Genomic DNA, 19,096 nt, shown 5'->3' on the forward strand with positions numbered 1-19,096 from the left:
AGCAGCCAGGCTCCTCTGGTGTTATGCAGAATTTGCTTACGCCATATTACAAACACCCCCATTTCAGAAAGTGGGGTTATTATTATTATTATTATTATTATTATTATTATTATTATCTTTATTTATACCCTGCCATTTTTCCAAAACTGGAACTCATGGCGGCTTCCAGATAAAAAATACAAATAATTAAAAACATACAAAGTCTACATTAAAATAAGATTAAACTATTTCCAATATTAAAACCATACACACATATAGCTAAAAAAGTTCAAACTAGTTTAAAAATGATATAGTAGACATTAGCAATGCAGCACCCTTCACACCCTATTCTTAGCCTTCAATTCCAAAGGCTTGTTGGAATAGGAAGATCTTTGCTTGTCGGCGGAAGGACTGCAAGGAGGGGGTCATTCTTACCTCCCTAGGAAGGGAATTCCAAAGCTTAGGGGCAGCCACCGAGAAGGCCCTATCACGCCCTCTCATGGGTTTGCCATGTGGTGTGCGTGGGATGGAAGGGACTTCCAGAAAGCTAATTAAACCTCCTTGGATGCGTCAGACTCTTGTGTCCTTTAGAAAAAAATAGAAAAAACATGTAATTATTCCATATTGAAAATAGAGGGAGAGAGAGAGATGCTTCCATGTTTTCCTGCTATACAGAATGCTAAACCTTGATTAGGATTAGGAATAGTAGAAAAAAGTGGATAAGAGAAAAATCAGCTCATCTGAAATGTGGTTCTGGAGGAGAGCTTTGTGCATACCATGGACTGTGAAAAAGACAAATAATTGGGTGTTTGTTGTTGTTATGTGCCTTCAAGTTGATTGTGACTTATGGCGACCCTATGAATCAGCGACCTCCAATAGCATCTGTCGTGAACCACCCTGTTCAGATCTTGCAAGTTCAGGTCTGTGGCTTGCTTGATGGAATCAATCCATCTCTTGTTTAGCCTTCCTTTTTTTCTACTCTATTAAACCAAAAGTATCACCAGAAGCTAAAATGATAAAACTGAGGTTATCATACTTTGGACACATCATGAGAAGACGTGATTCACTAGAAAAGACAATAATGCTGGGAAAAATAGAAGGGAGTAGAAAAAGAGGAAGGCAAACAAGAGATGGAGAACTGCTGCTTGGTTTTCCTAACGCTAGTTTTGTTTTCTGAGCATTCTCACCTGGTGATTCTGTAGTTGGGTGAACATCTGGAACAGGGGGCCAAAACAAACCAGGATTAAGCCAGGATCGTGGGTTAGGGTGTAACAAGAAACCATGGTTAATGCAAACTGAAACTTGTCAGCCAACTTCAAACCATGGCTTCATAGACTATAAAATTGGTCAGTTAAACTGAATAAACTGTGGAGTACTGCAGGGCTTGAGATTTGCACGCCTGGATTTTGCAGTGCAGTTCCCCAGTTCTCCAAAAATGTGCCTATTAGTGGGGAAAGTGTGCATATACATGCATATATGAGTGAAAACAACACAGAGAAATTTATTATATTAGGGCAAATTGCATATGAACATCTGTATATTAGGGAAAATTCACATTAAAATGCTGGTGAATTTTCATGACTTTTTTTTAATTGCACACTGAGGGGGAGAACCATATTGAAGATTCACCTGTCCCTATATCTGGTGTACAGGGCGGTTTCGAGGGTGGTGTCAGGAAGAACCCAGAACAAACAATTCTGGGATATTTTATCAGAAGCAATTCATAAATTAAATGAGACACACTGAGTTTTGTTTTGGTTTTTGCAGTTTAATGTCAAACAAGTTCAATGATAGGCCTTTAAACCCTGCTAAGAATACGCACACACCCCAATGCCCCAGTCTGATATAGTGCTCCCAGCTAGTGCTTAAAATAATGCTTAACACAGGGACAACAGTAGGCATATCAATTTCCAATGTGCAGCTCATGTCAATTTCCAGTGCCTGACCCATGTTAATTTCCAATGCACAAGGCCTATCAGGCAAAATTATTTTTAAAAGATCTTTCCACTTAAGAGCACCCTATTTTCAAGTTGCAAGTTAAAGTCTGGCCAACAGGGCCTCTCTCTCTCTCTCTCTCTCTCTCACACACACACACACACACACATTTCACCAGAGCTTGGAAAAGTTACTTTTTTGAACTACAGCTCCCATCAGCCCAATCCAGTGGCCATGCTGTCTGGGGCTGATGGGAGTTGTAGTTCAAAAAAGTAACTTTTCCAAGCTCTGCATTTCACACACACCACGCTTGTGCTTAAGTGCGTTTTCTGTCTTGCTGGCCCTTTAAAACCAAATTCCTAAGAGTTCATTTGCATTTAGATCTCTTTGGTTCCTTCTCATCTGAAGACAAATCCTCACAAAGGCTGCTTAATTAGACCAAATTAGATTTCCACCCAGTAGCTTGTCATTCATTAGAAAAACCCGCTGTTCTTTTCTCTCCCCCCCTCCCCAATCCGCTCTTTTTCTATAATTCCAGCACGACCTAGGCATTCCCCCCCCCTGCACCCACCCTCAAAATGTTCACTTCAGATTCAAGAGCTTGGCTTGGTGTGTTCAATGTAATATAGACAAGGGATAAAACTCATTCAGTCCCCGACAAACCTGCCCGTTTTGTGTCGGATACAGTGTTTTTATCCATAATGGGCTATTCTCTTTTGTAAGCCCTTGGCAATTACTTCCGTGATCCCAAAGCCACATCTTTTGGAGTAGCCCCACTAATGTCAGTGGGAGTGCTCTGAAGCAAGGGCAGCCTGCCAGCAATTTCACTTCATTAAGGCATCTGATCTTTTGGTAATTCGGCAGACTCAAAGCTAAATTCAAACAATTTTCTTCTGACACAACTACGATTGTTCACTTCATTGCCTCATAAGAATAGGAGAACAGCCCAGCTGGATCAGGCCAAAGGCCTATCCAGTCCAGAGTCCTGTTCTCACAGTGTCCAACCAGATGCCCCAATGGAAAGCCCCCGAGCAGGACCTGAGTGCAAGAGTAACTTTTCCCCACTTGTGATTCCCAGCATACTGTTTCCAACAAGGGAGGAAGAGCATAAGAAGAGCATAAGAAGAAGTATTTGGAAGCAGACTGCCTCTGACCGTGGAGGCAAAGCATAGCCTTTGGGCTAGTAGCCATTGATAGCCTTATGCTCCATAAATTTGTCTAATCCTCTTTTCAAGCCATCCAAGTTGGTGGCCATCACTGCCTCTCGTGGGAGCAAATTCCATGGATCACCTATGCACTGTGTGAAGAACTTCTCTGCTTGTCCTGAATCTTATTTATTTATTATTTATTTGTTACATTTATACCCCACCTTTCTTTTCATGAAACCCAGGGTGGTTTACAGATGGTTCCCAGGAGGTCTCCCATCCAGGCACTGACCAGACCTGACCCTGCTTAGCTTCAGCAGGGTGCCAGCCCCATGTGCTTTCAGACCATAGCCTGGGACTTACAACCTTCAGCTTCATTGGATTGCCCCAACATCTAGAATTATTGGGGTGGGGGCTTGTCTCTGTTCATTTACTCCATGCCATGCAGAACTTTCTACACCTCTGTCATCTCCTGATTAGATTGTTGTTATATGCCTTCAAGTCGATTACAACTTATGGCGATCCTATGAATCAGCAACCTCCAAGAGCATCTGTCCTGAACCACCCTGTTCAGATTTTGTAAGTTCAGGTCTGTGGCTTCCTTTATGGAATCAACCCATCTCTTGTTTGGCCTTCCTCTTTTTCTACTCCCTTCTGTTTTTCCCAGCATTATTGTCTTTTCTAGGGAATCACGTCCTCTCATGATGTGTCCAAAGTATGATAACATCAGTTTCATCATTTTAGCTTCTAGTGATAGTTCTGGTTTAATTTGTTCTAACACCCGATTATTTGTCTTTTTCTCAGTCCATAATGTGCCTTTTTTATGGTATACTCGGCTTTTTTCAATTTTTTTTAAAAAATGTTGCATCCTTTCCTCATAGGGGAGTATCTCCATCCCCTTGATCATTTTGGTTGCCCTTTTCTGAACCTTTTCCAACTCTAGAGGATCCTTCCTGAGGTGAGGTGATCATAAGTATACACAGTATCCCAAATGAAGCTGCACCATCGATTGGTACAATGGCCTTATGATACCGGCAGTTTTATTTTCCGTACCTTTCCTAATAATCCCAAGCATGGAATTTGCCCTGTTCACAGCTGCTGCTCACTGAATTAACATTCTCATTGAGTTATACACCATGACCCCAAGATCTTGTTCCTGGTCAGTTACCACCAGTTCAGACCCCATGAGCATATATGTGAAATTAACAATTTGTTTTACCTGACATGCATCACTTTACATTTGTTTACACTGAATTGCGTTTGTCATTTTGCCACCCATTCACTCCATTTGGAGAGGTCCTTTTGGAGCTCTTCGCGATCCCTTTTTGTTTTAACGACCCTGAACAATTTAGCGTCATCAGCAAACTTGACCACTTCCCTGCTCATCAGTAACTCTAGATAATTTATGAGCAAGTTTAAAAAGTACAGGTCCCAATACCAATTCTTCGGGGACTCCACTTTCTACATCCCTCCATTGGGAGAATTGTCCAGTTATTCCTACTCTCTTCTTCCGACTTCCTAGCCAGTTCCGTGACTACTAAACTTACTCAGGAAACTTTGGTGAGGTACCCTGTGGAAAACTTTTTGAAAGTCCAAGCACACTGTGCCAACCAGATCACCTCTATCTATATGCTTGTTGACACTCTCAAAGAACTCATTTTAGCCACCTTGAAAAAACCCCTCCTTTCCCCCCCAACGTTTGATATTTTAATGATTTGTTGCAATGTTAACCTTTCAGAAGTTTTGGACTACAACTCCCATCAGCCCTAGCTGACACATCTGTGCCACAAAGGTTGAATAATGTGTAGTTTCACATGTCAAGAGGCACACAACTGTGCATTGTCCAAGCCAGGACTTCTGGGAGATGGATGCTTCAGGAATTTGATTTCTGTGAATTCCAGTGTGAACTGACCTGATCATATCCAGGTTCAGATCTACACTCAGCCTTGAACCTCACTGGATGAGCTTAGGTCAATCACTTTGTCTCTCTTTCTCTTTCTCTCTCTCTCTCCCCCCCCTCACAGGGTTGTTGTGAGGATGAAATGTGGAGGGAGTAGATCCATGAGCAATGTCTTAGCTCCTTGGAGAAAGGGTGGGATATTAAAATACAACAGCAGTAGTATTATTCATCTAGCTCATCTAATTTATATTTGTTTATTTATAAATACATTTCTGTACCACTATTTCATTTGTTTTTAAAAAACTAGCTCATCTAGTTTATATTTATTTCTCTGTAAACACACTTCTATACCGCTATTTATTTATTTTTTAAACAACTAGCTCATCTAGTGTATATTTATTTATTTATAAACACATTTCTATACCACTATTTAACTTTTTTAAAAAATCAAAGAGGTTTATAACAAATAAAAACTGAACAATCAAAACCATTAAAAAGTACAGTAAAAACAAAGATCAGCTCCAAGTATCACCAGACATAGAAGGAAAGGAACGGATGGGTGGGTGGGATCAATCTAGTTCGCACTGTAGTGCGAAGCTATCTGATTTGCAGTTTGCCATGCCATATGCGAACCACAATGCAGCTCCCCTTTGAAATTTGCACATCTCCAAATTTTGCGATGCTGTTCTTGAACCAGAAACATTTCTCCATGAGGGCAAAGCATGAACACAAATGCATTTATTCGTGACTATAATGGGTATAGTAGGGGAAATGCACACTGAAATGCTGGCAAATATTTGTGAAGGCCTTTCTGAACAACGGTTTGCAAACCAGTGTGACAAGGTGGTGAGCTGAACTTCAGATGGAATAATAAGAAAAAGGAGAGACCAAAACTGACAGAGTCATCCATCCTTAATACAAGGATATATTAGTAGTGGAAATGGGGTTTTTTTAGGAGAAAAAATTGCATAGGCTGCAGTGGCATCCGTGACACCCACAGACACAGCCACACACTCCCTCTTTAAGCCCACACATCTGATCAAATGATTGTTCTCTCCTAAAAACGCCAAACCTTTCCTTCTTCATCATCTGCCTAAACCCGATGTGTGGCTTTACAGTTCCCCCAGGGCCGCTCGGAAGCGCACGCCTCACATGCCCTTGCGCTTTGTACCTCTCCGAGTGTAATCAAACATCAAGCTAAGTAGCAAATAAATCTCTCCATCTCATAAGCTGCGCAGCGAGATCATGTAAATGCAAATGAGAGGCTTGATTTCAAGCTGTCGTGGAGGGAGGGAGGCGGAGGAAAGACTTTGCCTTCACAATCTCTCTGTTTGGCATGTGCCCGTAAATCAGGAATAACCATTGTAATGGGAGGGTGATGAGGAGTTTTACTATGCAAGAGGGTGTAATGAAATAAAATAAATTAAAAAAAAAAAACACAAACCACCCGTAGCAGAATGGAATAGAAGAGAAAGACGCAGGTTTTCCGGATGGGCTGGAAATGGCACAGTCACAGGAGTTGCAGATGCTTCTGATGAGGTCCAGTCCTAGGAGTACCGTCCCATTCAGGGGGTGAAGAAAATACATCCTATTCAAAGAGATGTCAGAGAAGGTTCTCCACCCGCATTGTGAGGATGATCTTCCTTCTGGTGCTTCAGGGCGCACGACAGACATAGGGCTGTGTATCCAACCACATCCTAGTCAGCGTACACCCATTGGAAGGAATGGAACTACCGTGCAAACTTTGGTCTGTAACTCTGTGGGGTTAAAAACGGTTGAGAGGGAATCGCCACCCCACCCCACCACCATACGCGCAGTCTCTTCTCTGATGCAGGTCTCCTCTTCCCAAGGCCAAGTTTCAGGGGAGCAGAGGTGGTTGAAGTAGCATGATGCCCCCTACAGGACACATTTGACATCCTTGAGCCACGCTGTTTCATTCTCTTTGGTTTCTCTTTTTCTTTCTTTTTTTCACATTTGTACCCGTCACTTCAGCAACAAATAATACTTCCAGAAGCTGTTTGTTTTGGGCATTTGCTGCAAATTTGAAATCAGCCTTGTTCTGTTCCTTGTTCAGGATCTGTTCCTCCTCCTCCTCTCCTTTCCCCCCCCCCACATTTTTTGTTGTAGTTAAATTGTTTTGTTGATGTGTTGGACACCCTGAGCTTCTTCGGGAAGAAGGGTGGGATATAAATTTATCATCATCATCATCATCATCATCATCATATTATTATTATTATTATTATTATTTCAATCCAGGTTTTTGGTGTGGCTGTGTGCCCCCACTCCCTTCTTCTAGATTGGGATCTTTGAAAATAATGATCTCTCCATGTGTGGGTTAGATATGGAGAGGGGCCAGTCCGTTTAGCTCTGTTTCTTATTTTTCCAATATTCAATGCAATTCTCCCATCAGTTTGCAATTTATTTTGTTTTTAAAAGTTCTCATGAAAATGCATCAGGATTTCAGTGCAAATTTCTCCTCATCTGCATGTTTTTTTGGGTGCAATTTTGCCTAACTGACACGTTTTTGCAAAGCAATTCTCCTTACTGCAATGCCTTTTTGGATTCTACTTTAACTAACATATTCATTTTGAGGCACACCTTCATAGAATAGTAGAGTTGGAAGGGGCCTATAAGGCCATCAAGTCCAACCCCCTGCGCAATGCCCTACCTTGCCCTACAACATGCATTTTTGCAAGCATTCCTTTGCAGGAGACCAGCATTGTACAATTCAGAGGCATGCAAATTTCAAATGATGGCTATGTTTCAGTTCACATGTTGTTTTGGAAAGAGCAGATTTGCCTTCAAATGCAAACTGAATGGCATTCTTAGGGTTAGAGAGATTAATGTTAGGCAAGTTTCCAATTTGGTCCAGCAGGTGGCTCTGCTGAACACGAATTAAAAAAATCAGGCTGGATACACACACCATATATTTGAAGCACATGGCTTCCCTCAACGAATCCTGGGAACTGTTGTTTATCCCTCACAGCGCTACAATTCCCAGCACCCAGGATGTAAGTCCTCAGGATTCTTGGGGGGAAGTCATGTGCTTTAAACATGCTTTAACTGTGCTTTAAATGCACTGTCTGTATGCTGCCTCGTTCCCAGAGTGTGGATCTTTATGTAGCAACATCCCACATGCAAGGGGGTAAAACCCAAGGTCTGCAAAAGTACAGAAGGTTATTAGAGACTTCCATGGGGAGGAGAGTCCAAAATGGTCCAATGATGCCTGAGCGTGCTCAGTAATCCTGGAATGCTGTCTGTCTGCTGGAGTGGAGTGGGGGGATGGGAAACCAGGAAGGAGAGGAGATGGAATGGAACATCTTGGGAAAGGGCATGGCCGGCTGGCTGGCACACCCCATAATACAACATTTTGTTGCACTTGTAGATGCATACAAGCCACTCCCACTTCAGAACTGCATATGCATGCATCAGGGTGAGTACCTAACCCACAGAGTTTTGTGAGACACAAATAATCATCCATGGGGCCTCTTATGCAGCCAGAACTAGAATACATGATGAACTAAGGGAGCAAGCAGGTTCACAGAACATAGGAAGACAGAGGATTGCCTTATACGAAGCCAGATGGAGGAAGGGCTCTAGCTCAGAGCATCTGCTTTGCATGCAGAAGGTCCCAGGTTCAATCCCCAGTGTCTCCAGATAGGGCTGGGGATGCCCACTGTCTGAGACTCTGGAGAGCTGCTGCCAGTCAGCGTAGACCGTACTGGGTTAGATGGACCAATGGTCTGGCACACTGTAAGGCAGCTTTAAGTTCTACTCCAGGATGGAAGGATGTGTCAATTTCAGTGCGGTCAGTTTCTCATTTTTCTAATCTTACATTCCGTTCTCCACATTTCTGCAGCAATTTACCATTTTAAAAAAAAATCCTCATGAAAATTCTTCAAGGTTATAGTGTGAATTTCTCCTAATACATTTTTGTATGTAGTTTTGACTAACAAACACACATTTTTTGCAAGCAATTTATCCTAATATAATGCAATTGTTTGCATGTTATTTTCACCAATATATTCAGTTTGTGCACATGTCCCCCTAATATCTGCATTTTTGTAAGCATTGCTTGGTTGGAGAACTACATCTCAAAATTCAGATAAGTGCCAATTTTGAAGGACGGCTGTGTTTTGGTCCTCATACTGTTCTGGAAAGTGCACATCTGATAAATCTGGCTTTAAATGCAAACGTAATTTCTTGCCCATCTCTACTCAGAGTAGACCCATTGAAATTAATGGACCTTAAGTTTAGCCATGTTTGTTAATTTCAGTGGGTCAGAGAAAATCTGGCATGAAATGCTAGATCCCTGAAAGGATCTCTCTCTCTCTCTCTCTCCTGCATTCCAGGCAAACCTCTGTTGGTGGTGAGGCTTGATTTCTCCAAGTGGAGCTGTAGATATAATTTTTAGGAGGATCAGCTCTCCTTCCACCCAAAGCTGTAAAGGAGCAAAGCTTGCAGAAGATGATTAGGGCTCGCCTGGAAGATAACAAGAGATGGTTTTAATTAGAGTGGAGAGGTGGGGAGAAAGGCAGTGAAATGACATCTTAATGAGGTTTAATGAAGTTGTCTGCTGATAGGGACAGCTGTCAGGAGACAGAGAGAGAGGGGGGGAGAGAGAGAGAGAGAACCTGCATTCTAGCCAAAGCAGGTGAAAAGCCTAAAATGTGGCCGTTGTGCTATTGGAGTGGTAGATATGTAAAAAACAAACAAATAAATAAGAGTATCACCTTGTGTGAAATTTCAGACCTTCCCTCTGCTCTGTCATTCTGGGCACCTCCTCACTGTGGCACTAAAGATTCAACCTGCTAGGGTTTTTTTTTTTCTTAGCTGGAAACCCAAATATCACCACATTTTGAATTTGTGCATTTCTTACTATTATCTTACAAATAATTGGATTGTAGCCTAGCGAGATGACAGAGAGAGCAAAGGTGACTAGAGAAAGTGGGAAAGTGGGCATGGCTGTCCCTATCATAAAGGGGTCCTGCACTTCTGAATTTGCTTCTACAGTACTCGTTCTGTGTTAGAGATAGTTCCTTGAGGGAAGCGTCATGGCCACATTGGCATGTATGACTTTATTTCCTTGTAGTAGTAATCTTTGGGTTTCTTTATTCTTTGAACTACCAGTCTTAACAGACTATGTATTTCTGCACTCCACTGCCATATATACATCAAACACCAACGGTTATGGGCCCAGCTTAAGTTTGAAGGAAAAGATAGCGGTACTGGCAAGTATTAGTGGCCTAGCCTTGATCCCAGAACTCCAACCTGAAAAATTCCATGCATGGCTCCGCGCCCCCCCCCCACTGCTGTTGTTTAACTGTCTTACTGTGATTGGTTATGCTGCCCCATTGAGTACTTTAGATTGCTGCTTAAGTTTTGTAATCATGTAGTTGCATTTTACATTTTTAATTCTGTGTGTGATATAACTTGGGAGGGCTTACTCAGAAAAGAGGCGTAGAAATACTGGAAATGAAATAGAATAAATGTTGCCTCTCCACCTGCCCATCCCCAAATGAAAGATTCTCAATCTATCTTAGACGAGACAAGGTATGGGATCTGTTGGCTGGTGCCAGTTCAAAAGCTTTCCATCGACCTAACAGGCTGGTATCAATTCAAGCTCATTCTTTGTCCACTAGCTGCTGTTTCTACCAATCCGTTTTCCCCCCTCACAAAAAATATTGATGTTGATATCAATATTTTGAAAGGAGATATCGACACACAAAGGAAAATCAATCAAATTACCATTCTTAATATAAATATTTTATAGCCATTTTTTAAACAAAAATATCTGCAGAAAATCACTACATTAAAATCCAATCCGCAACAACAGAGAATAAATGAATTGATGGGAAATTTGGTACCAACTCCGAATTGGGGTGGAATTCTAGCACATCCCTAGACAAGCCAGACATAAGGGAAGAAAACAGCCCCTTCACCTTTAGACTTAACTAATAGGGCTGGCATACAATTCAGTTCACATTTAAAGGCAAGTCTATCAAATTTGCACTATCCAAAACAATATGAGAACTGAAATGTAGTCCATCCTTCAGACCTCTGAACTTTGCGATGTAGTTCGCCAACCAAAGAACATTAGCAAAAATGCATAGATTAAGGGATATTGTGCATGAAAATGAATACATTTGTGAAAATAACATACCAAAAAGCATTATGTTAGGGGAAAATGGTTTGTAAAAAAAAGTGTATCTTAGTCAAAATTACATACAAAGATTCTTTGTTTGCTTGCTTGATTGTTTATTAAATTTATATCCTGCCCTTCCTCCCGGAAGGAGCTCAGAGTGTCAAACGAAAAACACCAAAAGCGCTTTAAATCGTCTTAAAAACAAAAGACTTTAAAACATATTAAAGCATCTTTAAAAACATATTAAAGCAAAACATCTTTAAAAAAAACTTTTTAAAAAGGTGTGTTTACTAGGAGGAGACATTTGTACTAATGAATTTTCATGAGGATTTTTGTTTTGAATCGCAGATTGTTGTACAAATGTGGAGAACTGAATTTAAGACTGGAAAAGTCAGAAATGGAGGGAACCGAAATGTCTGCCGCCACCCAAACCTCCTCTCTGTCTCTTCCCCCCCCTTCCTTTTAGGCCAACAAGATGTCGTGGAAGCTAATCTCTGGCTGGCTTCACCATGGAGACCCTGGTCAAGGCACTAAAGCATGGGTCAATTAATCCCACAGACACCACAAAGCCAGGGTACACATCGGGAAAGAAAGGGAGTTAATTTTAAAACTAAATAAAAAAGACAGCTATTGTGTGCCCACTTCCCCCCCATACCCCCCTCTTAAGCCTTTCTTCAAACCCCCAATATCGTTCATCTGCTTTGCCTCATTCGTGCTTGTCCATCAGTTGGTCATTTTGTGACCTTTTCTGCGTGCAAGAGAATGGTGCACAGAAGGCCTGTCCAACCAGGACCGTTTTCACAGTCCCAGCACAATTTGGGGGGCTTCTTTGCAAGGACATTGCAGTTACAAAAGGAAACATTCAGGTTGGCATCTCACTGTTTTGAATCACAAGCGATTTTGTGAGGAAAAGGGTTTGGTTGTACCCAACTAAACTCTTCTCATAATCAGTGGTGGCTGGTTGGCCCATGTCAGCGGGACAGTGAAATCCACTCCGGGCTTTAGTCCGAAGGTGCTTCGGCACCTTGGACACCTCTTTGAAAGTCTGGACTAAAACCCGAAGTGGATTCCACTGCCCCACTAACATGGAGCCACCATTGAAATTAATAGCTCTAAGTTAGTTGTGTCCATGATCTTCAGTGGGTCTCCTTTGAGTAAGCACTGGAGACAATCTTTTGGCAGACCTGAATTGGGATAGGGCTAGAGCTGAATCAAACTTTCTCAGAAGTCTATTTTTCTGAGAACATTTCTAAGATTTTTTTTTTGTCCTAGAAAGAAGAATCAGTTACTGTACAGGCTTTTTTCTAAACATTCTCTAAATATTTTCTTGTGCGAGTGGCAACCACCATTTCCCATACACCTTCAGGACAACGCTAGGCCCGTGGCATTGTAAGAGGGGGCAAAATGGCATCCATGCTGTTGGATATTACTGCTGGTGTAGCAACAGCAATAAGAAGGCAAGGACCCCTCTGCACCCTACATTTAGAGCAGTATCATAACACTTAAAGGAGTCATGGCATCCCGCAAAGCATCCTGGGAATTGCAGTTTGTTAAGGGTGCTGAGAGTTGTTAGGAGATCCTGGGAAGAGGGGTCATTGTTCAACCACTCTGGGAACTGCAGCTTCGTGAGGAGAATAGGGGTCTCCTAACAACTCTCTCCACTCTTAATATATTACAATTCTTAGGATTCTTGGGGTGGGGGGGAACCATGACTGTTACAATTGTATGATATTCCTTTAAATGCATTGTGCAGATGGCAACAAAGAAACTGTGCTATAGCCACTGCTAATGGGGATGGCGGCCCCTAAGAAACTGTTGGAGAATCTCGCCTTCCTCTGGGGAAATTCAGTCAAATGTTTTCCGTTTCCAGCCTTACCGGATCAGGCCAAAGGCCCACCATGGTCTAGCATCCTGTGGTCTTGCTGATGCCCTAAAGCAGCCTTTCCCAACCAGTGTGCCTCCAGATGTTGTTGGACCACAACTCCCATCAGCCTCAGCCAGCATTGCCAATGGTCAGGAAGGATGGCAGTTGTGGTCCAACAACATCAGGGGGGGAGGAAGGGAGGCATCATGCGCTGTTGACAGTGTTGTTACACTCGCTCTACTTCTCAGAGCGCCAGCTGTCTCTGGGAAGCTTACAAGTGATTATGGCATTCCCCTCTTGCTTGCTCCCAGCATCTGGAAATCAGCTAGAGTCATTGTTGAAGTAGCAGTCGGTGGTGGCTGGACTAAAATCCACTCTGAGTAGCATGCCGTCACTAGCCCATCATCACGGTCGTCATGGAGAAAGGATCTCTCCTCCAGGCCTTTCCCTCAAGATCCATTCCTTTGGACTTCTCCTGTGCCCATCCTTCTTCTCACCCACATTTATTTATTTATGTATTGGCTACTGTAAATTGTAAATTGTATTCTTTTATTGATGTATTTTGAAGTATTTTATTGATGTATTGATGTATTTTTATGTTTGTGTTTTTTTGTAAGCCGCCTTGAGGGCCTTTTGGCCGAAAGGCAGGGTAGAAATAAACAACAACATCAACAACAACAACAGTAGTAATAGTAGTAATCATCATCATCATCACCATCACCATCATCATCTGGAGGCACACTGGTTGGGAAAGGGAAGCCCACGAGCAGACCAGAGTGCAAAAGCTCTTGCCCCACATGCAATTCCCAGCAGCTGGTCTTCAGAGGCAGGCTGTCTCCAACAGCAGAGGCACAACACAGCCATCATGGCTAGTAGCCACGGATAACCATGCGCTCCTTGGATTTCCTTCTTTTCAAGCCATCTCAGTTGGTGGCCACCACCGCATCCTTTGGGAGCGAATGCCATAGTTTAGCTATGCGCTACTCAAAGAAACCCTTTTCTTTGGTCTGCCCTGAATCTTCCGTCATTCAGCTTCAAAGGATGTCCCCGAGTTCTAGCGTTATGAGAGGGGGGGAAAAAACTTTCCCCTCTCTGCTTCACATTGTTTCTTATTTAAATTTGCACGCCTCTTCTCCATATCAATTTGCTCAAAGCGACTTTCTCCCCTCCGCACCCTGCATAATTTTTGAAGACTGACATTGCACCAGGGCGCCGACCGATATGAATTAGCTTTGCATCATTTGCTCCCGTCACAGAAATCTGGGGTTGGGGTCTCTTGGCAGAGTTAACACTGGTCTGTTTTCACTCCTTGCAGCCGGAAGTTGGGAAGCCCCGCCGAAGTTGCTACACTCTCCCGGGGTACACTTTCAACTATGGTTTATATTTGCACGGACTCGATGGCGGCGTCCCCGAAGGTAGGGTAAGACGGGATGGATGAAACCTTCCTGTTGATTTCCACGGATATATCTCCACCTTTCTGCATTTCAGGCCACTTTTTGGAGAAAGGGAGCATGCCTTCTTTAGCATGTCTGCGGCTTTCTGAATCCCCTTGTTTGCATCTGCAGTTGTCTTAAGGCCGCCGTCACTCACGGTGGTGTGCATGGTTCTTCTCCTTCCCATTTTATCCTCACAACAACCCTGTGAGGCAGGTTGAGCTGAGAGACAGTGACTGCCCCAAGCCTACCCTGTGAGCTTCGTAGCTGAGTGGAGATTTGAACCATGGTCTCCCAGGCCCTAGTCCAACACTGTTAACCATTATACCATGCTGGCTCTCTCTCTCTCTCCACACACACACACACACACACACACACCCATGTGCTTTGCAAGGAGAGGAGGCCGCAGCATACCTAAATGGATCTTGCCAGAAGGCACTGGAAGCTTTTGGAAGAGCCTCAGGCCAGTTTCTCTTAGCCACACTTCCTTTGGGTGCAACATGGTACCTCCCCCAAGACATTCCAGGAAGTAGTGGCTTGTGGCGCCATGTCAGTGGGGCAGTGGAATCCGCTCCAGGTTTTAGTCCAAACTTTCAAGGAGCTGTCCAAGAAGGTGCTGAAGGACATGGGCACAAGGCCTACTCCAAATATCGTGGGTGGAACCCTATCCATGGTTGCTACACAGGGGCAGCTGGTGTCTCAATGGCAGCCTTGATACATAGTTTTAACAAGCATTTTTAAAAATTTACTGATCTTATTTTATGTTTTGATCCTTTAAATGCAACTTGTTATTTTTAAAAAAAAAAATTGCTTTTTTATTTCTACATGCAGGGAGTTCCCACATTCACACACACACAACCATGCAATCCTCCACCTGAAAGTGACACTGTCTAGGAACAATTTTAACCACACCCACCTGCTCAGCCGGTCTCTCCCAGGAACGGCTTCTATAAATGCCCTTCACCATCTTGACTGTGGCTGTTGCCCCGCCCCTTGTCTCTCCCCAGCCATCGGCCACTGGAATTCAATCAAGCCCCGAGTCCTTTTGGCGAAGGAGAGGCCCCGCGATTACAAGACCTCTAACAATAAAGCCATCAAGGACGGCTTTGTCACAGCACATGAGAACTACCTGTACTGCAAGATGAAGGACATCCGCCTCAACGAAGATGATGAGCGGCGCTTCAAGAAGACGCCTCCAAAAGTACCCGTGGACATGACCTACGGCAGGCCAGCACGGTGAGCGTGACAAAGGTGGAAACTCCTAGAGGGATCCCCAAAGCAGCTGTGGTGGACAATCTGAGCATATTCATAGAATCATAGAATAGTAGAGTCAGAAGGGGCCTATAAGGTAATCAGGTCCAACCTTTGCTCTTCCTCAACGCACCAAGGTTTGCAGGGGGAACGTAACTGCGTTCAGCTGGATGCAGTTGGGATCCATGGTTCAGTCAGGATGGCCTGGGGTTCCCAATTTGACTGTGGTTGGCAGGGGCAAATAACCTTTTTGAGATCATAGAATCATACAATCATGGAATAGTACAGTTGGAAGGGGCCTGTAAGGTCATCAAGTCCAACCCTCTGCTCAACACAGGAATCCAGCTTAAAACATACCCAGCAGTGACTCCAGCTGCCTCTTGAAGGCCTCCAGGGTTGGAGAGCCCACCACCTCCTGAGATCATTGGTTCCATTCTCGTACCGCTCTAACAGTTAGGAAGTTTTCCTGACGTTCAGTCGAAATCTGGCTTCCTATAATTTGAATTCCTCTACTCTTCTTTACTTTTTTGGCAGGGAGGTATATTCCGACCCTCTTATACACAGCAGTGGACATGGTGGTGTTTTCCCAGTACAGGCAATGCTACAATCCCCAGGGTCCCCTAGAAAGAGGAACTGATGGTTAAACCACTCTCAGAATTGGAGCTCTGTGAGGGGAATAGAGGGGTCTCCTCACAACTCTCCGCACTCTTCACAAATTTCCCTTCCCAGAATTTGTTGCTGGGGAGGAGAGGCATGACTGTTTAAAGTGGTCTTAAATATATTCAGTTGTACCTGGTGAAGTTCTACTCAGAGTAGGCCTGTTGAAATGACTATGGCTAAACTAACCCATTTAGCTATGGACCTACTTTGAGTAGGATTAGCATTGAACGGAACCCATTGTGCAGATGGGCCCTTATTCGTCCGTTCCCATTGAGCTCAACAATATCTGTAGCACAGGTCCTTCATCCCTGCCACAGAGATTCCCAAAGCCCAGAAGATTGGACCCAGCCTGCCACTGTTTCTGTGGACCTTATGGGTCTTGTTTTCTTTTGCTCTGTGCGGGGTTGGGTCATCTGTTACATTTAGGGATGGAAAGATCTGCCAATTTCAGCCCTCTCCGTTTCTCAATATTTTACCAATTTTAAATTCAGTTCTCCTCATTTCTGCAGCAATTTGTGATTTTTTTTAAGTCCTCATGAAAATTCTCCAGCATCTTAGTGCAAATTTCTCCTAATAAACACATTTTTGTAGGGAGATTTGACTAACGTACACATTTTTGCAAGCCATGTCTCGTAATGCAGTGCAATTTCATATGTTCATTTTTACGCACACTTTCCCCCTAACAGCTGCATTTTTGTAAACATTGTTTGGCTGGCAAACTGCATTGCAAAATTTGTGTAAGTGCGAATTTCAAAGGATGGCTGTGTTTCAGTTCTCAAGATTGTTTTAGAAAGTGCAAATTTGATAGATTCAGCTTGAAATGCAAACTGAATCTAATTTCTTGCCCACCCCTATAGATTTCATTTTTTATATATATAAAAAAAGCTAACTGCTAAGCTATGTTTTGTTTTTTAAAAAAAAACATTGGGGAGAGAGGGGGTAATGGGCTGCATGAGGACTGGAGATGTGATGAACGGCAGTGAGTATTTTACGCGATAGCAAATGGGCTGTGCATATGCAAATTGAATGGATTTTAAAATGGTATTTAATGACAATTTTCGTCACAGGCATTAACATTAATTGCAGCCAAATGAAAATGCAGCATTAGGTTGCTGTTAGCAGCAAACGCCCTGCCTATAAAGCTTTATCTTGATCAGAAACAGCCATCATGGGTTTGACAAGGCTGCCTGGTAAATTGCAGGCAAAAGAGCTTTTAAGCTGCAAAATGATCCCCCAAAGCAGGCCGGAATCAGCATCAATTTTGCTTTATTTCTTCATAAACGGAGGTTAAATGCCTGCCTGAGAGACATACAGGCGCAGTTTGGAAGTTTGCTTTTTCTAAATATATATATATATATTAAGAAATATGGAAACTCCCGAGCCAGGCCAACTGCAGAGAGAGAGGGCGCTATTAATTTAAAGTTATTATGGCCTATCCTGGATCTCCTTTAATAGCTTCCTTTTATGCAAGCCGGCTGTATTTATCCTCGCACGTTAAAAGCATGTTATAGACCAAATCAAATTACTGGCTCGTTAGACCCACTTTAGGTTAAAAAGAAAAGCGAAAGCGAGGGGAATAGGGTTTAACCCATTTTTTCCTGAGTGGCAGGTTTAAGAGTTCCCACCCGCGGAGGAAATGGCCTGCTGGACCCAAAGGCTGCCTGCCCTTTGGGGGAGTCGTGGGGCCAGTTTCAACTGCCTTACAGCCACCGTCACTTCCCCGCAATGTCCACATCTCATTTCCCCCCATCTTGAATTCCCTTCTCTGCATTTGAGGATTTTTCTTCTGAATCCCTCAGGAAAATTCATCGGCACTTTATAGCGAATTTCTTCTGATGGACCCACTGTCGGCATGCAGCACCCAACAGACAAAAGAGAGTCCCCTATCCCACTCCCAATGTATGCTTGGATAAATTCATGGAGGAGAAGGCTATCAATGGCACCTAGCCAGGATGGCTATGCTTGTCCGTCCACGGTCAGAGGCAGCGTGCTTCTGAATACCCATTGCTAGAATCCACAGGAGGGGAAGAGTGTGCTCTTGCGCTCAGGTCCTGCTTGCAGGCTTCCCAAAATGGGCATTTGGCTGGCCACTGTGAGAACAGGATGCTGGACTAGAGGGGCCACTGGCCTGATCCAACAGCCAGGCTCTCCTTACGTTGTCAAGATTTCGTATCAGGACTCCAGCACCGAACATACACATTGCAGGCACTCTTCTGAGACCCCATCCAGTTCTTCATTTTTCATTTTTGGCAAATTAAGCCGTTCCCTGTACTACAGTGTTAAAAAGGCACATAAATGATCACCATTCGCTGCTTCCACGTGATTCTCCCATATATCTAAATCATAACTTAGGTTGGAGACAAGGCCATCATTTTGAAGAGAGCGGAAAATGAGCTGAGGGCAACTGCAAGAGAAGACTACCACCAACCACCACCTCCTTCCAAACACTGCTTAATCCAGAGGTGGCAGAGCCTCGTCTAGGAAAGGGTGAATCCGTCCATTTCAGTTTCTCATTTTCGCACTCTTTTAAGTTTGCTTCTCCGCATTTCCACGTTGGTTTTCGATAGATCTACATTTTTAAGTCCGCCTCGTGAAAATTCTTCAACTTTTTCGTGTGAATTTCTTCTACTATGAGCATTTTTGCAATGCAGCTCCCCGTTATGGTGTCAAGAGAGAAGGGGATTCATCTGCTTAGGAGCCACCACCGAAAAACGCCCCGCTCCTCTTTGCGGGAGATGAAGGAGCTTTCATCATGCTTGGAGCAACTTTTAGGAGCCTTTGGGG

The 19,096-nt window shown here is 43.4% G+C and overlaps 1 protein-coding gene across 1 annotated transcript in view; it reads left to right on the plus strand.

The window, feature by feature from the left end:
• The window catches only part of CFAP77 (cilia and flagella associated protein 77), a 65,384-nt gene that overhangs the window by 31,652 nt on the left and 14,636 nt on the right, over positions 1-19,096 (plus strand). The window contains exons 2-3 of the mRNA XM_061604490.1: positions 14,284-14,383; positions 15,409-15,637. Of these exons, the coding sequence (XP_061460474.1) occupies positions 14,284-14,383; positions 15,409-15,637 (329 nt within the window). The remainder of the gene's footprint in view (positions 1-14,283; positions 14,384-15,408; positions 15,638-19,096) is intronic.

Source organism: Rhineura floridana, chromosome 20 (assembly GCF_030035675.1).
Source record: "Rhineura floridana isolate rRhiFlo1 chromosome 20, rRhiFlo1.hap2, whole genome shotgun sequence".
Classification (NCBI taxonomy): Eukaryota; Metazoa; Chordata; class Lepidosauria; order Squamata; family Rhineuridae; genus Rhineura; species Rhineura floridana.